General features: G+C 42.6%; 2 protein-coding genes across 2 annotated transcripts in view; both read left to right on the forward strand.

Moving 5' to 3' along the window:
* mfrp (membrane frizzled-related protein) overlaps positions 1-2,111 on the forward strand; it is a 42,913-nt gene extending 40,802 nt beyond the window's left edge. The window contains exon 13 of the mRNA XM_069894663.1: positions 836-2,111. Coding sequence (XP_069750764.1) covers positions 836-1,060 — 225 coding nt within the window. The 3' untranslated portion in view covers positions 1,061-2,111. The remainder of the gene's footprint in view (positions 1-835) is intronic.
* Positions 2,112-3,669: 1,558 nt separating this feature from the next.
* c1qtnf5 (C1q and TNF related 5) lies at positions 3,670-19,918 on the forward strand. Its single transcript, XM_069894662.1, has 3 exons — positions 3,670-3,851; positions 7,050-7,293; positions 19,190-19,918. Exons 1-3 carry the CDS (start codon positions 3,810-3,812, stop codon positions 19,705-19,707), a joined length of 804 nt encoding a protein of 267 aa, XP_069750763.1. The 5' UTR covers positions 3,670-3,809; the 3' UTR covers positions 19,708-19,918.
* The last annotated feature ends 4,898 nt before the right edge of the window (positions 19,919-24,816 follow it).

The raw sequence follows: 24,816 nt of genomic DNA on the forward strand, positions 1-24,816 counted from the left end.
CTGTTCTAAGAGCGTCATGTGGTTTTCTCTGAGAGAGAGAGAGAGAGAATTCAGTTCTACAGTCAGCAGCAGCAACTGGGACTGGAACAGGACAAGCTGGCAAACTTATGGAAAAAAAAACATTTTGAAGATGGGTTGTGAGTTCTTAGTTCAGTCTGGTCAAAGCCCTTGTGGTCCATACAAGAGAAGAGGACTGGCTGCATAATGTTTCACTTAAAATAAGGGAAACAAAAAAGGAACTCTGTGGTGACCTAAAAGAAAGAGGTCATCATCTGGAAAACCTTGATGGGGCAGGTTTCTTCGGCAAGACACTGATGTGGCTGATCAGAAGGAATCAGTTGTGGGTGTCCAACGAGCAACAAATCTCTTTCTGAAAACCAACAAGAACTTTCCTGAGCAGTAACCATTTACCTTTCAAGCACCAAAGCCTGGTAAAATTCATAAATGTTAAATTCTGTGCATAGTATAAGAATTGCCTGCGACCAGTGAATTTGAAGGAGTGAGAAGTGAAATTGAACTGTGAATTAAAGAACTTTTCTGAGCTTATACACACATTACATACACATGCGGTTAGAATTAGAAGGGGGTTAAGTTAGGTTAAATTAAATTAAATAGTAATAAGTTAAAGTTTGATGCTGTTTTCATGTTTAAAGATCATTAAAAGCAACCTTTGTTTAAGTAACCATTTGTCTTGGTGAATTTCTATTGCTGTTGGGTTTTGGGGTCCTCTGGGCTTATAACAGAACCAAGCTGGCAAGATCTCGGTGTTAATGATCTGGTTTGTTCCAGCATTTGTATGGCACAACACTAACAACCCTATCTTTCATATGAACAGCTCCTGACCAGCTTGGCTTGCTACGAGAATCTTCGCCTGCTGACTTGCAGCATCACTGTGCCCAAATGCACAGGGGATGGTGGTGTTGTACCACCCTGCCAATCTGTCTGCCTGTCCGCTGAGAAACAATGCCAGCATTCACTTGAGACCTTGGGCATAATGTGGCCTTTCAACTGTAACCTTTTTCCAGATTCTGATGACCTCAATGAATGCATGAAACTGTAGATGGAAATGGAACACCCAAATCCAATCCATGCTTAGATCCACCTTCAATCCAGATTATTGTTTTAATTGCCATTCAATAATACCAGCATTTAGGAGACCATGTGAACATGTTTATTGAATGCTAACTATGCATCTCTTTGGTAATGTAAAGAACTTGGAAATCTTTTAAGGTTCCTGCCAGGTGAAGTTTTATTCCTCCTTTGCCAAGACAGTACAGACTATCTAAGCATTTTGTATTATCAAAACTATCTGATAGAAAAAAAATATAGATAATCCAGTCTGCGAACACAACTCCTTGGCTAGCAACTTCCCTTATATTGAATGATTTCAACTTGCGTGGAGTACAAAGTAGTCTCCCAAAAGTTGCCATTCAGCAGATGAATACATAGCCTCATCTAGAGCACTAAGACAAACAGAAAAGGGAGGTCTGGGTTTGATGTGAAGCCTCCATAGAACATTACAGCACAGTATAGAGCCTTCAGCACCCGATGTTGTGCCGACCAACATATACCTACCAAAATAAAACCCTAAACCCTCCCTACCTCATAACCCTTTATGGCCTGGCCTTTTGGATGGTGGACTGTCATTATAAAGGATGGATTTCTGCACAACTCTGTGTAACCTGTGGTCCAGCTGCGTGCTGACTCACCAATGGCTTGGAACTTTCAAGAACAAAGGAAGAATCCAGCTGTGAAGCAGAGGGCAGCTGGAGAGCTGTGTGAAATGCACATGCCTCCTAAGAGAGGATTCGAAAGTTTACTGCAGCACCACAACATCAATAATTTCTCTCTCCCAACATTCAATATAATGTCCTTTGTTATCAGTTAAAGAACTGAACTTGGAGATTGAACTTAGAGATTGAATTCTGCGGGTTGTTTTTTTTGGACTAACCTACTTGACTGACTGACCTGGGATTTTTTGGGGGGGGGATTTTTCCTTTTTGAGTATTGGGCACAGACTGTAATTGTCTGGGTTTTTCCACATACACACTGTTTATAAAGATATCATATCTGTATATTTGCTATAGATACTTATAGTGGGATTAATTGTGTCAATAGTCATTAATAAATTAACCCTTTTGAATTGCATCTTCTGTGTTGTTGGTTTGAGACATAACACCCTCTATTTTTCTTTCATCCATGTGCCTAAGAGTTTCTTAAATGCTCCTATTATTTCCAGCCTCCACCACCAACCCTGACAATGGATTCCAGGCACCCACAACTCTCTGTGTCAATGCACTTACCCATCTTGTCTTCCCTAAACTTTCCTCCCTTCACTTTATACAGATGTCCTCTGATGTTTGCTACTTCTACCCTGGGAATAAAGGTGCTGGCAGCCTACCTTATCTATGCTTCTCATAATCTTGTAGACCTCTATTAAGTCACCTCTCAACCTTCTCCATTGAGCCCACATCCTTCCTGTGATGAGGTGACCAGAGCTAAATACAACATTCTAAATGTGGTCTCACCAGAGATTTATAGAGCTGCAACATCACCTCGTGACTCCTGAACTCAGTCCCCCGACCAATGAAGTCCAGCGGGCCTATCTTAACGATCTTATCAATCTATCCTATCAATCGGTGTGGGAATCTTGAGACATCTATGGATTTGGACCTCAAAGTCCTTCTGTTCTTCCAGTTAACTATCCTACAAGAATAGTTAATAGTTAACATGTACTCTGCCTTCAATTTTGATCTTCCAAAATGCATCAATTCACAAAGTTGGTTAATCCACTTGAAGACTGATAATTTGGCTTTCATTATGTATTTTAAGGTGAGTGGCGGAAAGTTTAGGGGAGATGTCAGAAGTGAGTATTTTTAAGTGAGGGAGACCAGTACAGTCATTTATAGATTCAGATTGCTGATTCAATCTAGGTACAGAAATAAATGTTTTATTAGTTGGGTTCATTTACTTTAGATAGTAGTTTTTGTAAGTAAAATGAAATAATTTCCGAAGTACATTGATGAAAATCAAGAATCTATAGATGGATTCTTGAAACATAAGTTAAAAGATCAATCTGATTTTCATAGATGCTGCTTGATCTGTTGTTTCCAATACATGGTGTTTGTGTTGTACTTATGTAGGGTCTTGTCACATTCCTCTGAAACACCACGTGCACAATAAATTGATTATGAGTCCATCTTCCATGTGTTGGTTAATTGATAAATCTTGACTCCAGGATTGGGTGATTCTTCAAAAGATATTAATCATCTTGCAGAATCCTGGCTGAGGGAGCCCTGGATACTGATTTTTATATTATTTCAAAGATGACACTTCTTTCAATGCAGCACTTCCCCTATGTTGGACTGTTATGTTATTATGTCCACTTGGAATATGTTGTCAGCTCTACTCCAAAAATTGAATACATGGAGAGCAGTGGATTTAGAATTTGTATAACAACTTTGATTATTTGTTTTAGTTAACACTCATTATCCTCAAGAAATGTTTGATTAGGAAGTGTGTCTTTGAGAATAAGTTTTTTTTTATTCATTTGATTTTAAATGTAACACCACCCTTTGCTCAGTCTGTTCCCAGCCTCTGTCTTTTCTTGACCTGCTGTTCTTGGCACTGCCTCTGAGTGCATCAACCATTTCCTGAAGTCAGAGCTTATGAGCAAGAGAGTTTTCTCATTCCGTTTGAAGAGTGCCGAGTGGTGGAGCAGTCTGACCAGTTGGCTTTCAGACTGCTAAGAACCATTGTGACGCCGGCTGTGGGTATCAAGCAACCATCAAGCAGTTTACCTGCTCACTATGCTCACACTTCTCACTGAAGTAAAATCGTGCATGGTTATGGTGAGTTATCTTGTGTTTTTCTTTAAAGGGCAAATCTTTGATTTTCATGGGATTAGGGGAATGAAACTTTAACTCTTAACAACATGAGCACTTCCTGTACAAGCTCCAGCTGTTAAAGGATTGTGTTCCAAATGTTGGCTGTGTGTTGAGTAAAAAACAAATTTTGGTGGATATACAGAAATCAGAGTGCAGCCTAAAGGGTTTTAACTTTTGCTTACATGGACTCCCATCTTATTTTGTTTTGCAATAATTGAAAGAATGAAAAGTTTTAAAACATGAACTCTTGTTTCACTTAATAGTTTGCAGACTTGGAGTTGGCATCATTAAAATTACTTTAATGCATTCATTTCTGAAGCAAAGAAAATGCTGACTGGGATATCACTTTTGGAATAACCTTTTTAAGGGGCGTTATATCTCAATGCATGTGTTTACAAAGGGATGCTTAAAATTGTTTACCAGCTCTTGTAAATCTTCAGTTTTGGTAGCAGGAGTTTCAATATTTGTTTTGTGGTCAGTTTAAGTTTATAGCAACAGAATTGAGATTGCTTTGATCAAAACATTTCAAAAAAACAACCGGGAAATGATGAGAGAAAATCTGAGCCAAATCTGCACTTCCATAATTAAAGAGCCATCACTTTTCCTCCGGTGGCTGAGTTCACCCTATTTAGTGGAGGACTCCTAACCCACCACTTACTCTTGGTCAAGATTCTCGACCCGTTCCCCACACAATCCGATTGGCATCCTTTAGGAAAAACAAAGATGCTTACCATTTAGTTTACACAAGGTTAACAGTATCCTTACTTTCTCTCTCTAGAATTCCAACTGCCCCTCCTCACCCCACCCATCCTGTTCCCTGAGAGCAGAGTGTGCTGACAAATGCAGATTGCAGGGCACCAGGACGGCCTTGTATTATTATGGAGGCCCTAACAGGAGTTGTGCCCTTGCTCAGCCAAAGAGGAGCGACCTGCTGCTTCTTTCTGAGGCTGAGATCAGAGACCATAACCACAGACCCAATGGAGAGAGAGGGGGGACAGGGAGGGGGAATGGATTGGAGCCAGATCATTGTGAGTTGGAGGAGGGAGCTGAAGACCGAGACAATGTTGTTGAGGACAAGTCATCAGAAGGCGGGGACGGGGTACTGAACTTTAAGACCAGCCATGATCTCGTTGAATGGCGGAGCAGGCTCGAAGGGTCGAATGACCTACTCCTGCTCCTATCTTCTATGTTTCTGTGTTAACAGGCAAGGAGATGAATAAGTGGGCAGGGTAAAGATGACTGAGATTGTCAGGTTGTTGGGCAAAGTGGGATCATTCTAAAGCTGTGTCCCTGATATCCCACAATTCTTCAGAGAAAATGGAGAGGTGAAGATGTAAGTTTATGCAACATGTCTAAAAAAAAGTAAAATAGAGACAATATCACACAGCACAGAGACTATTCTCCCAGTTTAGTCCTATGAAGTTTCTTTAAAGACCTAACCATTGTAATTCTTAAATATTTATTTGTTTTTCTTTTGAATGTAACAGTTGAATGTCCTTCATTAATCTTTCAGACCATTCATGAGCAATAATAACAGCTAAAAATATTTCATTTCATAATCCCTTTGCTTCTTTTGTTGGATGTGTTCTTTGTTACTGACCCTCCTACCAGAGCAATCAAAATGTTTCAATTTATTCTTAAAATCCTTAACGATTTTGACAGCTCTGTTAAATTTTTCCTTTACCTGCTTGGGGTATTCTGTTAGGAAGAACAATCCCAGCCGTACAGAATGAAGGGTTGTTGGAACAAGACATGGCTTGACAGGTCAAGGTGTAGAAAATAAAGGCTGGGGAATTACGTTGCAACTTTACAAAACACTAGGAATATTGTATGTAGCTGTGGTTGCCACCGAAATTATGTTGTTGTGTGGAGAGAGTGTTGAGGAATTGCTATGGGGAAAATTTGACTAGGCTCCGCTTGTTTTCCCTGGAGAAAGGGAGGCTAAGAGCTGACCTGGTAGAGCAATATAAAATAACAGTTGGGAAAGATAGACATCATTTTCCCATGGCAGAGGTAACAGAAACATGAGGGTATAGGATTCTGGTGAGAAAAATAAACTTTAAAAGTGATTTGAGGGGAAACTAAATTGAGTGGAAATGCAAATTGTAGAGAGGATGTGGAAAGGCTGCAGAAAGATATAGATAAGTTAGATGAGTCGGCAAAGGTCTGGCAGATGGAGTACAATGTTAGTAAATGCGAGGTCATCCACTTTGGTGGGAAAAATAGAAGAGCAGATTATTATTTAAATGGTGAAAAACTGCAGCATGCTGTCGTGCAGAGGACCTGGATGTGTTTGTGCATGAATCACAAAAAGATGGATTGCAGGTACAGCAGGTTATTAAGAAGACAAATGGAACGTTGGCCTTCATTGCTGGATGAATGGAATTCATGCTGCAACTATACACGGTACTGGTGAGGCCGCACCTGGAGTACTGGGTGCAGTTCAGGTCTCCATACTTGAGGAGACTGCCCTTGGAGGCAGCCTAGAGAAGGTTCACCAGGTTGATCCCGGAGGTGAGGGGGTTGACCTACGAGGAGAGACTAAATCACTTGGGATTATACTCACTCTAATTCAGAAGAATGAGAGGAGATCCTATAAAAACATATAAAATTATGAAAGGGATAGATGAGATAGAGGCAGGAAAATTATTTTCACTGGTAGATGAGACCAGACTAGGGGACACAGCCTCAAGATTCAGGGGAGTAGATTTAAGATGGAGATAAGGAAAAACTGTTTTTCCCAGGGAGTAGTGAATCTGTGGAATTCTCTACCCAGGGAAACAGTTGAAGCTACTTCATTAAACATATTCAGCTAGATAGATTTTTACATAAAAAGGAATTAAAGGATATGGGGAAAAGGCTACCACCTACCTGAGCAGGTTCGATGGGCTGGATGGCCTACTCCTGGTCCTATTTCTTATGTTCTAAACACAGACTTATAAAGGCAATGCATAGCAGGATACAAAGCAGGCAAATGGGATTAAGGCAGGTGGGCATAAAGGTAGTCATGGACATGGTGGGGTGAATGGACTGTTTTATTGCGCTGTTCAGCTCAATTATTCTAAAACTGCAATGCATCCTTTTCAGGGTGTTGACATGCTTCCTGACACTGCCCAAACAGTTCACCTGCCAAGGTCTAACTGGTTCCTTTTATCTCTACAGGGTCTGACATTCTTCACAAGACTCAGAATGACTCCTCTTACCATGTCCCTTTTGTTCTGCTTGCTGGCAAGTGGCCTACCTAACAGTGCAGGCAACGTACCTTCTGGATTTTGTCCTGGTCAACCAGGAATTCCAGGAACTCCAGGTCGGAATGGATATCCAGGGATAGCAGGGCGGGATGGGAGAAACGGGAGGGATGGAGCGCCTGGAGTACCAGGAGAGAAAGGTGAAATGGGGAAACCAGGTAAGGCTCAGTAACAAGGAATGGTCGCTAATTTTACATCTTTTTTTAATATTACAAACAATACCCAAATTGGAATTCAGAAACAAGGTTCAGATTGGCTGGATTTTCTTTGGATAAAGACTTTCCTAACATGATTTCATGTTTCCCATAACTGAATTGTGTGCCATTGAGATGCCTCAGAGTCACCATCACCAGCTTCAGAGCAGCAAATAAGGGCCAAATTCACAAACGTCCAAAGAGTGGGTTGTCAAGGTTATTCTTATGTTCAGAAATGAGCTTTGTGGTTTACCCTTCATCACCAGAATTCCTTAACAATTGAGAACAAAGGATGAACATTAGAAAATCTAAAGGTTGTTTAAATCATTTAAATTGCATGTGCAGGACTTGATGAGTGAGGTGGAGGTCAGCAGAGGTTTTGATAAACCAACTTTACAGAAGATGGAATGAAGAGAAGATAAGTCTACTCAAAAAGTTAAAGGCATAAAGAACGTATCAATGGTTCTGAGCTGAAACAAAGGGGAAGGTGAGTGATGGTACAGAGGTGGTGTTAGGTATACTTAGTAATGACATAGACGTATGCTTGAGATCAAACATGACACCGAGGATTCTGATGGTCTGGTTCAGGTTCACACAGTTGCCGAGGAGAGAGGTGCAGTCTGCGGTTGGGGACTGATTTTGCAGTAGGAACCAAGATCATGGCTTCAATCACTGGACAATGAAGATGTTGCTTCCTGAACACTTATGGGTGTATCTTATGGATTTTGGGCTGCTGATCACAAAAATAACCTTAAATTTATTTCCTATCATGTACCATTTTTTAGCTACAACTTATTTTTGTGATTTTCTGTCATATTTTATTCTTATATTACCCACAAAGCAAGCTGTTTTGGTCAGTCCAAGTATGTCTGGATGTGCATTTAGTGTAGGTGCTATGCCAATGTTATCTTAGGCCAGGGCATGCTTAGTCAGGATAGATGAAGATAGGCTATAAAAGCAGCTCACATATACAGATGCTGTGCATTACATTGATCATAGATTGAATGCACGTTGATACACATGTTATTCAGGCAATAGCATAGTGAGTAGACTTAACAAAAGGATTTATTGTCCAGGAAGATTCATTACAGCCAAAATATTTCATCAATGTTGCAACAACTGCGATACCTGCTGTCACATTTGTGGTGAGTGTCTTCTTTCTTTGGCTTGGCTTCGCGGACGAAGATTTATGGAGGGGGTAAAAGTCCACGTCAGCTGCAGGCTCGTTTGTGGCTGACAAGTCCGATGCGGGACAGGCAGACACGGTTGCAGCAGCTGCAGGGGAAAATTGGTTGGTTGGAGTTGGGTGTTGGGTTTTTCCTCCTTTGCCTTTTGTCAGTGAGGTGGGCTCTGCGGTCTTCTTCAAAGGAGGTTGCTGCCCGCCAAACTGTGAGGCGCCAAGATGCACGGTTTGAGGCGTTATCAGCCCACTGGCGGTGGTCAATGTGGCAGGCACCAAGAGATTTCTTTAGGCAGTCCTTGTACCTTTTCTTTGGTGCACCTCTGTCACGGTGGCCAGTGGAGAGCTCGCCATATAACACGATCTTGGGAAGGCGATGGTCCTCCATTCTGGAGATGTGACCCACCCAGCGCAGCTGGATCTTCAGCAGCGTGGACTCGATGCTGTCGACCTCTGCCATCTTGAGTACTTCGACGTTAGGGATGAAAGCGCTCCAATGGATGTTGAGGATGGAGCGGAGACAACGCTGGTGGAAACGTTCTAGGAGCCGTAGGTGATGCCGGTAGAGGACCCATGATTCGGAGCCGAACAGGAGTGTGGGTATGACAACGGCTCTGTATACGCTTATCTTTGTGAGGTTTTTCAGTTGGTTGTTTTTCCAGACTCTTTTGTGTAGTCTTCCAAAGGCGCTATTTGCCTTGGCGAGTCTGTTGTCTATCTCATTGTCGATCCTTGCATCTGATGAAATGGTGCAGCCGAGATAGGTAAACTGGTTGACCGTTTTGAGTTTTGTGTGCCCGATGAAGATGTGGGGGGGGCTGGTAGTCATGGTGGGGAGCTGGCTGATGGAGGACCTCAGTTTTCTTCAGGCTGACTTCCAGGCCAAACATTTTGGCAGTTTCCGCAAAGCAGGACGTCAAGCGTTGAAGAGCTGGCTCTGAATGTACACCAGGCTCAAAGACGCAGCATATTAACTACACTTAATAAGAAACCCTACGAGTTCTACTTCGGTGTAAAATTAGTGACCAAGATAAACCCTGGGCTCCTCACATTTCTGTTCAATATGTGCAGTCACCCTGAGAACTTGGCTCTGAGGTACTCAGAAGTCAATGCCATTTGCAGGCCAAATGATATGGTGAGAACAGAAGGATCACATGACAGATTGTTACTTCTGTCTGACTGATATATATGGTTTCTCTGCTAAAATTAAGAAATCTATTGAATAGCCCAATCTGACTTCATCCATGAGACCAGTGTGGCATGATGACATTTTGCCAGACGAGGCAGATGAAGATGCCATAATGTACAAACTAGATGTGGAAAACAACATTGATTCAGATGTTGAACCTTTTATGCCTGGTTATCTTCATCTGATAACATATCCAGAATTAAATGACCCGGTCAGAGACTTGGGTTTAATCAAAAGCAAAAGCATACTATTTGGTTCAAGACCACAAGGATGGGGTTTGCAGTCACGAGGAATGTAAATTTCTGTCTTCAAGGTTTTGTGAAAGCAATGAACAAGCAAGGTTATGGATTTCAATATTTGAGACGGATGTTCTCATTTTCTGCATTTCTCAAAATCATTTTCTCCATTCCAACTTGGACTTCTTCCCTGCTGATGATGGTGCAGTCAGTGATGAACATGGTGAAAGGTTTCACCAGGACTTTGCAACCATGGAAAGGCGATATCAGGGAACTCAAATCCATCAATGCTGACTGACTATTGGATACTGACACAAGAGGCATCAGACGCTAAGTACAAACAAAAATCAGCGGCAAAACATTTTTAGGTCAGTTGAATTAATGAAATGCGTCAGAATCAATATGCGATTAAACATGCTAAATGCAATAAAAGTTAATTTACTGCTTCTCCATCTTCTTGCGTGATGCAGTAAATCTGAAAGTATCTTTGTGTTCAGCTTGAAATTGTCTATCATGATCCACAATTATTTTTGAGGAAGCAAACCGTTTTAAAAAATTGTTGTCCAGTATATTTAGTTATGAGAAACTTCTGTTTATTCAGTACTAATTTGGATATAGATACCACAGAATGATGAGAGAGGTATACTGGATGGATTCAGTGTACACATGGAAGTAGTGTTTTCAGATGGTGTTGGTGAGATGTCACATATGGATAAAGAATACCAGAAATAACTCAGCAAAACACTAGTAGAGTGAATATTTAATGAATCATGATGCAATCCCAACCAGATAAGCAACAATGGTTGGTTAGTCAATGGAGGAGGATGTGGGCAGTCAGGTCAAGGGCAGATGTTGACAAAGGGTCTTTGAGCTGAAAAGTTAACTCTGGGTTTCTTTCCCCGGGTGCTGCCTGGCCCACTCAATGATTCTTACATTTTTGTTATTTGTTTCAGATGTCCAGCATCTGCAGCTTTTTGATTTTCAAAATGTAAAGGGACAATTTACCTTTGTTACGTTGTATGTCATTTTTGTTACTTTGTAAACCATTTTGGTACAATGGAAATCTGATTGGAGGATTCAATCACAGAAAATGTTTTCCTCCCAGAATAAAGGCAAAGTAAGGTGTAACATCCAGCCAACCGGACTGCTTGCCTCAGGTCTGTGGTTCCAATCATTTGCTTACAGCTGACAGGACATTTCCTGAATACTATATTAGTTAATTTCACTCAGTGAAATCTCAAAGCTTCCATCTAAGGCCACATGCTGGAAATGGACACATTTTGCCAATATGTCCCAACACATTAACAAAGTTGCATCACCACATCAAAACACAAGCACCCTGCTTGCTTCTGCAAATAAAAGTTCTTGTATCCATCTCCTCACTTTTGATCAGGGTTTGGTCGCTTACTTCTGTTCTTAATTAAGAAGAAAAGTTTAAAACGAGGTCGGAAGAAGTGTCTGAGGCTTGGCACAAATGTTTACTGTAACTTTGGAATTTTCTTTTCTAAAGGAAGTTGGAAAATATCTCTGGAACTGATTTACTTTTTACACTGATCAAATATTCCCAAAGATTTTGGTATGATGCTGCAGATTTTGGACACTGTAATTTGTATATTTCTTTGGTTTACAGAGCCAAGCAGACATTAAGCATTTGAAAATAGTTTCTTCCTCTCTTCTGTTGAAGCCTCTGCCTTATCCTGTCACAGGCTCCAGCATTGATAGCTGCCTGTCCATTTCCATGTTTCAGTGACCACTTGAACCATGTCCAGGCAATGACAATTACCAGGTCCTAAATTCTGGAACAAGGTTTGGTGGAACATCACAATAAGCTAGTCCGTCCAAGAAAAGGCTTATTAATGTTTCAACAACAATACCTTTCACTTGTGTGCTGGTGCCCTAAATCACGCAAATATGTCCCAAGGCACATTGCAACAACAATACAAAGCCAAATTTGACATGGCCATCCTCTAAGGTTAATTAGGGGTAAATTTGTGGGCCAAAATGGCCTGTTACCATGCTGAATGAAAGTAAATAATTAAATAAATACAAGCAGGGGTGGCCAAATGTTTTTGGTTGTGAGCCACATACAGTCATGGGCCAAACAATATTTAGCACTGCAAGAAAAAACAACTTGTAGATCAGAAAACCCCTGTGCCGTCAAATTCATTTTCTATCAAAATAATTATACCACATTACTAAACAGTTTAACTATTGACATGACAGTAGTTTATTGATATGCTTGCATATTACAGTAGGCATTTCTGTAACTGCTGCTCTTAAATTTAAATGAATACAGTAAAGCTTTTAACTCTCTCATTCAAAAACTAGTGCAAAATAAGAATGGGAGAAAAGATCATGTGATGCACTGTTGCAGCAGTAAGCAGATACAAAACTCGAGGAAGACTGTACAACAGGCTTTATTCAGTTAAAAGTCTCTGCTACAGTGTTATCTGTACTGGTGATTCCTCAGGAACTGGCTCGGGAGGGGCTGGCTCAGGATTATATCCCGGGAGGTTGATTGACAGGCGACCAGGTGGAGTTAGGTCTATTCAGGTCAGCTTGTTTACAGCTGGCCAGGTGTGGTCTGTCCTCCGGTTATCTTTCTGCAGGTACAGAGATCACCCCCTGCAGTAGGCTAGTGGAGTATCACCACAGATCCAACATTATTCCTCCACAACTCTCAGTGAATAATGTCCACCTTAATGATTATAATGCAATGTGCAAATCTGTAGATAGGCTATTAAAGTTAACAAATTCCTTGCAAATCAAACATACACACTTCCCCTGACTTCTGTGAAAAAGTATTCATTTTGTCACCATATCTGAAATTTTTAGCACTCCCTTGCTATTTTCCTTCTTTTCGATTCCACCATGTTTAATCAACTGAGGTAAATGTTTTTTTTAAAATCGATGGGTAACATTTTAATGGTTGGTCTAGACTAGTAGTTGTTCAAAATAGCAGTGACATCTGGTGTTGAAACTAAGAAGTGCAAAGTACATACAATGCAATTTATTGTTAGAGACTATGTTCTAACAATGGGCTGCAGTTGGCCTGGGGGGCTATAGTTTAGAGCAGGGGTGATCAAAGTGTCTTGGCTCAAAACATCAATCATTCTTATTCTCCCACTGATGCTGTTTGACCTGCTGAGTTCCTCCAGCAGATTGTGCTTGGATCCTCTGTAATGCGCGTCGAAAGAACCAAAGACTTGTTGATCCAAATCAAGGCTTTTATTAACTAAAAGTCTGGAGCAAATCACAAGTCCAGAATGACCTGGTCTGGCTAGGAGCGATCCTTTAAGACCTGCCAGTAGGTGTGGCTACACTCTCAGCCAATCACAGTCATCCTACACTACCATCTGTACATATGTACATATACAAATTGGTGATAGAATCTGTACTATCACATCCTCAAAGTGTAATTAGAATAGGTGACCAAGTGTCTAGCCTAGGAGGCAATTTTAAAGGGCATCTTTACAGAGGTGAGAAAGATAGAGAGATTTAGGGAAGAATTCCAAAGCTCCAGGCACCGGCCTCTGGTGGTAGAGTGAAGGGAGTGACTGTACCAGATCCCCAGATTGAAGTGCAGATCTCCTAAAGGAATATGGGTATCCAGACGTTATCATTCCCATTTCCAATAAAGCATCATAACCGACATTTCATTCCACCTTTCTAGTTAAACAGGAACTATCGATTCTTCATTATTCATCTTCATGCTATTTGACTGCAAGTTGTATCACCACTACAACCAGTTCCAGGCCATGTCCACTAACCACACATGAGCGCCTTTCTACCATGAGCCTGCGAGCACGGAAGAAAACTGTTATCAGTTCAACCCAGAGCAGGAACACAATCCCATCAAACCTTCTCCGTACAGCACCATGCTTCCTTAATGGGTATATTTAGTTACTGAGCATTTAAAAGGAGTTGTGTTTTCAATTTGATGAACATAGTAAAAGGCCAAGTTCAGGCATAGCTAATTCAACCAACCCATTGCTTCAAGTTATAGGATCAAACTAATCCAATTAATTCTTATCCTCCAGCATTCATGCACTTGAGAAAAAGGACATTTGTCTCCCATGGTGGCCAGTGTTAAATGATCTTGGTAAACCCAATAGATTTAATGTTCTCATAGCAGAATCTTTTCAGGGGAAATATAAGACAAAATCTATCTCTGTTTCAATAGAAGGTATAACAGTCCAAATTAAAGTTTTCAACTATGGATCCTAAGTTCATTACTATGAGTTATCTGATTTTTTTTCCTTTGATCCTTTATGGACAAGGTTGTCGGAATGATATTCCTTTGGACACAACCTTCATCTAAATATGTTTGACAATTACCTTTACATCTTATTTTCTCTTCAATTCCACCCACCCCCACCATTGCACCAAGACATAGTCACCTGAACCTAATCCACCTCCCACCAGCTTTTCTCTGATGATGATCAACGGTTCAATAAATAACATGAGATTTAGCGGGAGAGTGCCGAGTGTGAAAGTAGACCAACAATTAGGCTTCATTTGTGACTAAGGATTATCAGTGCAGCGCCCATGTTCATAAGATGGCAAAAGTCGAAACCAGGTGTTGGCTGGCTGCAGAGAAGAAGCCAAAGTCATAGATAAAGCCCAGGTGGACTCGATGCATATTATTAGAGGTGGAATACCTTGCACTATGAGGTAAAAGGTACTTTTCACTGAAGCAAAGAAATACCATTCAAATAAAGGAATGTAGCAAGTGGTGCAGTGAATAAAGCACAACAGAACTGTTTAATGAATCTTTGCAGGAGTTTAAATAATTACAGTTGATGCACAATCACAATCTGAAGTCGCACACCTCTCAGAGTTCTTTGTGCCCCCCAGCCACCGCGAATTCCTGATCCTGCGGGGGCTGCAACTAAGGGCACTGGTTTGATATTGAAGTGGCACGGTTCGCCACATAACCCCACCCCCCCCCACCCCGAACCAGAGTTTGGAGGTCTTTGGCTTGGCTTCGCGGACGAAGATTTATGGAGGGGGTAAAAGTCCACGTCAGCTGCAGGCTCGTTTGTGGCTGACAAGTCCGATGCGGGACAGGCAGACACGGTTGCAGCGGCTGCAGGGGAAAATTGGTTGGTTGGGGTTGGGTGTTGGGTTTTTCCTCCTTTGCCTTTTGTCAGTGAGGTGGGCTCTGCGGTCTTCTTCAAAGGAGGTTGCTGCCCGCCAAAAGAGTTTGGAGGTGACACCTCAGTATCATCTGTATGGCGAGAATGGGCTAGCGGATGCCCCCTGTGCCAGGACATGCCACCCGTACTGGCTGATCTAGGTCAAGATGTGCCGGCTTAAGGCAATCTACAAAACATGTTTCTTGCCTGCTGCCAATGTCTATAACAAATGTGGAACCATCATTCCGTACCACCTTGAAAGGACCTTCATGTGGCTGTTGCAACGGTGTCCTGTGCGCATTCCTGCACAGGAATACATAGAGGCAGTCCTTGAGTTCAGGCGGAATGTACGAAGTCATAGATCCTTGCTGGGTAGCCGAGATAGGTGCCAGTGTAACCTCCTTCTCCCTTAAGCATGAGTACTGAAGTGGGAGATTCCTGCTGCCCACGTGCTGCTGGAATGAAATGCACTGGGACCATTGGGGAGGTCCGTAAACTAATTCTGTGGAGGACATAGCTAGATCTTCCTTTGGTGTGGTACGGATACCTAAAAGTACCCAAGGCAGTTCATTAGTTCATCTATCCAATCCGATCCCTTAAGACAAGACATGTTTTCATATGATGGTGAAAATGTTCCACTAAGCCATTGGATTGGGGATGACAGGCCATCGACCTCTGGCCATCTCATGAACTTGTTTACTATTGTGAAGAGGTGAGTAGCACCCTTGGACAGGGAGGCAACAGACTGGTGATATCCATGTGGATATGATCAAATCTGCACTGCATGGGTGCAAAATCCTGTAGTGGGGCATTGGTGACATGCTGAACTTTGAGGTCTGGCATGTTCTTGCCCAAGTGCCGACTTGCTTGTTCAGGGTGTGCAACATAAATATGCCACCATGAGCTTTGTTGTCGTCATAATCTAAGGGTGATTCAAACTGTGTATGGTGTCAAACATTGGACGTCGCCAGGCAGCAGATACAATGGGCCTCAGTTGGCCAGTGGATATGTCACAAAGTAGGGAGGCATTTGCTGGACCAAAAAAAATGTCTTCAATTTCAATCCCGAAATGGCAGTGCGATACGTGGCCATCTCTTCATCTTCCTGCTAAGCTGCTGCCAAAGCCATGTAGTCTATACCAGGAGCAGGCGAATGGAAGGAAGTGATGGTGGTGCGGGATAGTGTGTCGGTGACGAGATTGTTTTTCCCGGCGATGTTTTTTATTGTAGTCGTAAACTCTGAAATGTAGGAGAGTTGTTGTTGTCGTTCTGACCACGGATCTGACATCTTGGCGAAGGCGAAAGTCAACAGCTTGTGATCCGTGTAGACCTTGAATCCTCTGCCTTCTAGGAAGGAGTGAAAATGCCGTATGGCCAAGTAGAGGGCAAGGAGCTCCCCGTCAAAAGCACTGTAGTTTTGCTCCGGTGGTCTCAAATGACGGCTAAAGAAAGCTAGGGGTTTCCAGGTGCTGTTGATGAGCTACTCTAGGACTTTACCTTCCATCAGAGCCATTGGCATGTCAATCCTCAGGTGCATGAGCACGGGGCTCTCATTAGCACTCCTTTGGCCTCATCATTCCATTTCAGTTCCTTGGGATGTTTAGACAAGAGTTTGAAAAGCAGCTGCAATTACTTTGCCTGCAATAGGCATGAAATGATGGTAAAAGTTAATAATGCAAACAAACTCCTGCAGGCCTTTAATGGTAGAGGGTCATGGAATTTTGCAAATAGCCTCAACCTTGGAAAGTAGCTGAAGAATTGCACATTGACTGATGCAATGGCTGAGCAAATCAATTGATGTGAGGCAAAACTGGCATTTGGTTAGGTTGATCACTAACCCGTGGTCATCTAGCTGTTGAGAAAGCTGACGGAGATGGGCTCGGTGCTCCTGCTGTAAGTGGCTGGTGATAAGGATGTTGTCCAAATAAACGAATACAAAATCCAGGTTCTGTGTCCATTTGGCATTGAAATGTCTTGGCCATGTTTTTTTTTTAATCTGAAAGTCGTACAGAGGAATTCAAATAGCCCAAACAGGCTAATCAAGGCAGTCTTAGAAACATCATCCAGGTGAACTGGGATCTGATGGTATTTCTCACACCTGGTCAATTTTGGAGCAAATCCTAGCACTGTGAAGGATTGGGGATCCAGGTAGTGATCTGCCGCAGTGATGTCGTTCAGACTCTGACAATCCCCACAAGATCTCCATTCTCCTTTTCCTTCATGTGTCAGAATTCATCATTAGTACATTGCAATTTATCTGGAGGAAGCCTACACGCTTGAGCATCCAGGGGACAACCATGAGTCGGAATGTGGTGCTGTACTCCATGTTTCAGTTGGGTCATCGAGAACAGTGGAGTAATAATGGTGGGGAATTCCTCTAGAATTTTGGCGCAATCATTGTTGAAGAGTGCCACCAAGTTGAGGCGAGGTGCTGGCAATGCCGCGAGGTGCAAGGCAAGGAACTCAAAAGTCTTCAATTTAACGAGGTGCCGAAATTTAAGATATACTAGAAGGGAGTGTGCTTGCAAAAAATCAGCTCACAGGAATGGCTGTGATACATCAGCAATGGGAAGGACCAGATGAAACGCGACAAGCCGAAATTGAGTGGAATTGTCCGTGACCCGTGTGTCCGGATGCTGCTGTTGTTGGTGGCTGTGGGAGGAGGGCCCTTCTTTCCTGAACGTGTGTCTGGGCCAGAGGAAGGAAAACCACTAACCTCCACTTCAGTGTCGACTAAGAATCGAGGGCCCAAGTGTCAGTCCCAGAGGAAAAAGAGGTTGTTCTCGTGGCCACTACCGACTGCTGGCCTCACCAGTTCCCGGATGCATGTAATAGTGGGCAGCAGTTCCCCATCTCTGATTGTAATAGCATCACTGCTCTCGAGTCTGACGCCGCACTGCTATCTGGAGAGGGCAGGGTTCATGCCCTTTGCCGAGGCACCACTATACGCCCAACTGAAAGTCTACCATGCTACTTAGCATGCCACAACTCATCAGCACGGGCTGCTAAGCGATGGGGGTTGTTAAAGTCTTCTGGCATTTGCTGGAGAAAAAGTTGCTTGAAAAGCAGACAGGACTTGTGTCCATCCATGAGCGCCAGCATCTCATTCATTAGTTCAGAAGCAGAGAGGTCACCCAGGCTGGCCATATGGAGAAGACGTGCTGCTCTGTAATGTCGGGAAAGGATGAAAATACATATGAGCAGAACTTTGATGGCTTCATACCTGTTGTTGGCTGGATGTTGGGGTACAAAAATTGACAATACACCCCGGGGTGTCTTGGTCCAGCGATGCAACGACATAGCAGTACTTAGTTGTGACAGCGGTAATCTGTTGTAGATGGAACTGTGCTTTGGCCTGCATGAACTAGAACTGTGGCTGCAAGGTCCAAAATACTGGAAGTTCGAGCACAAAGGTGTTCTGCACATCCATAGTGAGGTCCAAAATGTCATTTGCACCATCGGGTTCACCAATTTAGCGAGTGGTGCAGTGAATAAAGCATAACAGAAATTGTCTGTGAGCTGAACCAACAGAACTGTTTAATGGAACCTTTGCAGGAGTTAAAATAATTACAGTTGATGCGCTATCACAATCACCCAGCCTCTGAAGTCACGTGCCTCCCAAAGTTCTTTATGCCCCCCAGTCACCGGGAACTCCTGATCCTGCAGGGGCCCCAACTACAGATGCCAGTTTGATAATGGAGTGGCGTGGTTTGCCAAAGGGTAAAATATAATTAGAGGAGAATTCTGGGAAACAACCAATCTAAAACAATACAAGAAATATTCTCAACATCTTTTGAAAGAGAAAGGAATATTTAGAAAGGAAAATGTGCACAGGAAGGGGGCAAAGGAATGCAGGGAGCTCTTTAGAGATAAGGCATTGTCATGATGGGCCGAATATCCTCCTGCGTACTGTACTGGGTTTTGGATTCACCTAACCCAATGAACACCCTCTCCTCACCTGTGGTAGATGTGGACATTCTGAGTTACTTCGACTATCGTTGGAACTCTCCTGCACTCTTCTGTGGTGTTAGGGAAAATGGGACTGGGGTTGGGGTGCAGAGATGGGGACCCAGAGGTGGAGAGAATGGGAATGTAATAATCTAATTTGTGTTTTTCAGGCTTACCTGGACCGAGAGGGGAGAAGGGCAATGATGGGATGCCTGGGCAACCAGGTGAGAAGGGGGTCAAAGGGGACAGCATGCTCATCTACAACTCAGCATTCAGCGCAAAACGTTCCAAGACCCACATCTTCCCTCTGGCTGAGGAACCAGTCCAGTTCGATGTGGTTTTGCACAATGACCAGCACCACTACAACCCAGCCACAGGAAAGTTCACCTGCGAGATCCCGGGGCTCTACTACTTTGTGGTGCATGCCACAGTGTTCAGAACCAGCCTGCAGTTTGATATCATGAAGAACAACGTGACCATTTCATCCTTTTTTCAGTACTATGCCAACTGGCCGAAGCCCGTCTCACTGTCAGGTGGAGCGCTCATCCACCTGGACCCGGGGAACCAGGTGTGGGTACAGGTGGCAGTCGGGGAGTTCAATGGAATTTATTCCAGCACAAAGACAGACAGCACTTTCACCGGGTTTTTACTCTATTCGGACTGGAAAAATGCTCAATTCCTAGTTTAACTCCCTACTTTTGGCTACCTGCTGCATCTTACATGGGTTGTATTTTACATCAAACTGAAATGTAAGCTCATCATTAGATACATTATTATTTGAGATTTGCTGCAGCTACGTTCATTGTGTCTTTAGCTTAAGATTAGCATTTATCCAATTTTCACAAAATGTACATCAGACCTGATGTCTGTTTACAAAATGAAATCCTTTTTATTCTTAATTACTTGCCTGAATGTATTGGTCCTAGTGCTATTCTAGCCAGTGCTCAGCTCCATTTCCATACAAAGACAAAAAGAACTTGCTAATATTTCGTACTTCCTCAGAGAAGAGCACTTAAACTGGGGCCCTATATTAGGCTCAGAATTAGCGATGTCACAACAAGAAAGCAAGAAGAGATGCTTCTGTTCCTATAAATTCCATCCTCTCAGACTCAAAGCTACACAGCAAAGCAAAGGGTCAGAGTGAGGAAGGTAACCACCCCCCCTTATCTCTCGATTGATCTGTGGGTCTGAACTGCTTGTCGTCGTATCAGCATCATGTTCTTAAGCAGGAAAGTTAAGCCTAATCTTTAAATTCTCTACTTGGCTCTCAGTCAGAGCAGTGTGAAGGATATCTGGTGAAAACACAAAAATGCTGGAGGAACCCAGCAGGTCATGCAGCCGTCCATCAGAGATAAAGATAAATAACCAACATTTTGGGCCTGAGTCCTTCATCAAGGTATCTGGGCTTTGAGGAGGGTACACAGGAGAGTTAAGAGGCTGATACCAGAGTCTAAGGCCTTCAGATATGTCGCGAAATTGGAGATGGGGTTTTTCTCCTCATGACAGAAGTGGTTATGGAAGCCCAAGGGGAGGAATTGAAACAAAAATGAATTTTTCTCTGGCAAGCTGCATCTTAAATTTAAATTAATTGACCATACAACAAAAGGGGAAATAAGGAGCTAATGATTGCAATCACAGAGAATTGGTAAGTTAGAGGCAGTGCCTGAAGTGGTGGAGGACGGATAAGAAGCAAGAACTGTATTTCCAAAAAGCCATTGAAGAGAACTTTTGGGGTAAAAGCGGGATTGTGGGATTCTTGTGAACAGCTCCTTCAATGAGCTAATTCAGGTGGAGGGACCAATCATCTTGTTACAGTGATTTCAAAGTCTATGATTAATGGACCCAGAACCAGACACTCTGTGCCTTCACCCAGGTTCCAGATCTCGACAGGAAAGGCTCTTTCTGGTGGCACACCGAGCAAAGCTGCTGCCTCATAGCTCCGATGACCTGGGTTCAATCCTGACCTCCACTGTCTGCTGTCTGTGTGGAGATTGCACATTCTCCCCATAACTGAACAAATTTCCTTTGATATCTTCCACCACCACCACATTTACCCTAGTGTGTGGTGTTAGGTTAACTCACAATTGTAAATCATCTCGGAAGTATGAATGGGTGGTAGAATCTGGAAGGAGTTGATGGGACTGTGGGAAAATGGGCTAATGGTTGGATTAGTTGTAAAAGGTACTTGATAGTCAACATAAAATGGGCTGAATGGACCACTTCTAATACTACACGATTTTAAGACCATAGGGGAAAACCTGGAATATAAACATAACCTACCAAAGAAGAATAGGGTGAGGGTTAGAATGGCACAGATAGATTTGGAATGAGAATGGTTTGAATTCTAGGAGATATTTGCAAGTTCCAGATGGGGAGCCAAGGGAGAACCGAGTCCAACACTGTGGACCTTTACCAGTTCAGAACAATTACCACTGTGGACAAATGACAGTGATAATGTGGATCTGTAGATCTAAAAAAAAACCTAAATGAAACTTGTAAACTCATACACTCATAAACTCAGAAACTTGCAAATGTTCACCAAATTAAAGCAGGCTGTTCCAGACGTCTTTGGGTAGGAGCTTGTCCCAGTGGTTTGATTCACATCAGCATGTGTACCATTATGTCATATCAGTTTAGTCACTCTTAATCTTTTCCACCCACTGCTCTGCATCATTCACCACCTCCAAGATAATTGCCTCTTTTGTAGTCCTCATTGTCTTTTCAATGCCCACATCCTGTTCCTCCCCTCAGCTTGTTCAAAGAGCAGCAACTCATTGTTGTCTAAATCAATCACAGTCTCTGGTTTCCTTGCCTCTCTGCACTAAAATAATTTCATTTTGCTCTTCTCAAATTCTTCCTCCCACCTGAGATCCATTTATTCTCAAATCCCTCTCCATCACTCATGTCCTTCAGAGCAGAGTATCTTTATAGCCCCTCCTCTCTCCAGGTCTTACACAGACAATCCCCTACTACTCAGAATCTCACTCCTCCACCCAATCCCACTTATTTTTCCCATATATCCTAGACAATACTGATCCCTCCATCAAAAAAAATCACAAAAAAAATGATTATATAGCCATTATTACATTGAAATCAATTGCTGACTTTCCTAATTACAATAATAAATGGTCTTGAAAGATATGCCGATTCTAAGGCATAACTGCAGGAATTCCTCAGGGCAGTGGCCCACAACCACCATCTTGACGCTGACATCGCAAGATGATTACACATTGATCAACATTGAACAAAGCTCCTTAGACAACAGACCAGCCCCTTCCTTATGTTGCAATACCTACAAAAAGTTCAACCATGGCCTAATAATCAAGCAAGGACCATCTGCTGTAGAGTTTAATCAATCTGACATTCAACAGCATTACTTATGTGAAGTCTCCCACTCCCAAGATCATCATAAACCAGGAATTCAACTGGACTAACTGCCTAAAAACTGTGAACACAGGAATAGTTCAGTCTGGATAATCTGCAGCAAGAGACTAACTTCTGGACTCCGAAGGCCTTTCTCCCACCTATATGCCAGGTGTCAGTAGAGCATGAAAATAATCTCCACGCCTCAGTGATTGGAGATCACTCAAGAAGCTTGACACAATCTAGGATCAACCAGCCATTTGATTGGTTATTCAAACGCTCAAAGGCCCGTCATCAGAACAAGGAAAGATGGTTATAAATTGCCAAGGTTGGGAGGGATAAATAGAACAAAGGGAATAAACTAGCTTCAGTGAGATGAAACCACCAGATGAGTATTCCCCTCTTCTTTCAGTATTCTATAGGGATCTTCACAATTCTCTGGATTGTTCTTTCTTCTCCATCAACCACCTCCTGTTTCCCAATGTTCTTAGCTCTTTCTTTCTCCTTCGGCCACTCCATCTAGGTGAAGCAGTGATTCATTTATAATTCCTCCAGGATGAAGTACTGCATTCTGTGCTCACAGGATCTCTGCACCAGAGGCACCCAGTGAAACACAAAAGTTTGACGATGCTGTGATTGCAGTAAAAACACTTTGAAATACCGGGGGTTCTCAGCCGGCCTTTTCAGCATCTACTGGAGACAAAGATATATTCCTTGAAGATGGGCTCAGGCCTGAAAGGTCGGCAATGTATCTTTGTCTTCTATAGAAGGAGCTTCCAGTTTCTTGTCATTTTAACTCTCCATTCCATGCACGCTCTGACCTCTCCTGAGTGTAGCCTCCTGCACTGAAGTTCAGTGCAAAAGCTCATTCACACAAGCTCAAGGAACAACACTTTAACCTCTATCCAGGAACATGATAACCTTCTGGACTCTGTATCAAATTCAACAATTTCTGGTAAGTCACTTTCTCTGCTTATATCACAATCAGCTGGTAGTGGCGTCATCAGTAATCTTGTACATACACTCACACATACACATGTACACACATGCGTGCACGTACACATGTACACACAGAGGTATGCACTCGCATGTACACACATGCGCGTGTACACACATGCGCGTGCAGACACACTGGGAATGCCCTACATTTCTGAACTTCATTTCAGATTTTTTTTTTCCATTTGCTACAGATAACTTCATTAACCACTCATCCTCCTCCCCAACCATCTTCCTAAAATAAGCCACACAAAAATCTTCACTGCAACCTTCCTTTCCAAAGTGCTGGGATTGTCTTGTCTTTCAAATCTCTTCCCATTAATCTCCCCAGATTGCCACTTCTATCTATGGCTACCTATCTATGAGTCTATGTGACTCATCACCAGTGCTTAAACAATCCTGCTCCTTCTCAATATGTCTCCCGCCTACAATGTAATTAAGCCAATTATCTTCCTTCATTACGTCAGTAATTGAAACAACCTCTGCACATTTCACCCTGAGCTAGTCATTGCCAAACCATGTTTAGCAGTTGTTGATTTCCCCACCTCCACACGGCCACCTCTGGAGATGCCAAGGTTCTTTTCATCTTCCTCCTCTACCTGCTGCTGCTCAACAGCTTGATCTGAGATGGTTTGCTAAGACCAACAACATATTATAGCACAGTTCAGGCTCTTCAGCCTACAATGTTGTTCCGACCTATATAAACCTGCTCAACAATCTCAACCTTACTTACCTTTTACCTATAACCTATTTTTCTTGCCAAAGAGTCTTTTAAATGTTCCTATTGGCCCAGCCACCATCTTACCTGGCAATGCATTCCAGGCACCCATTCCTCAATATGTATAAAGATTCACCCTTGACGTCTCCCCTAAATGTTCCTCCCTCACCTTATACAGATGTCCTCTAAGTATTTATTCTTGTCACCCCAGGATAAAGGTACTAGCTGTCCATCCTATCTATGCCTTTCATAATCTTACAGGCCTCTATAAAGTCACTTCTTACTCTGAAGAGTAAAGCTCTAGCTCTGTTAACCAATCCAGAAAACATCCTGGTAAATCTCCTCTGTATGCTCTCCAAAGGTTCCACATCCTTCCTGGCCACCAGAACCAAACACAATATTCTAAGTGTGGTCTAATCAGTGTTTTAATAGGGCTGAAACATTACCACATGAACCTTCCAAAATGTATCACTTCACACTTATCCAGATTGAGCTGCATCTGCCACTTCTCCACCCAACTTCACCTGTACAAATTCTCTAGAGTCTTCGGTGACATACCAAATCTCAAACTCCTCACAAAATATACCTGCTGATGAGACTTCGAGATTGCATGGTCATGGAGGTTCCAGGACAGATTCTCAGAGATGTTGACATCTAGGAACTTGAAGTTCTTGACACTCTCCACAGATGACCCTCGATGAGGACTGGTTCATGTTCTCC

The sequence above is a fragment of the Narcine bancroftii genome, chromosome 8 (genome assembly GCF_036971445.1).
Source record: "Narcine bancroftii isolate sNarBan1 chromosome 8, sNarBan1.hap1, whole genome shotgun sequence".
NCBI lineage: Eukaryota > Metazoa > Chordata > Chondrichthyes > Torpediniformes > Narcinidae > Narcine > Narcine bancroftii.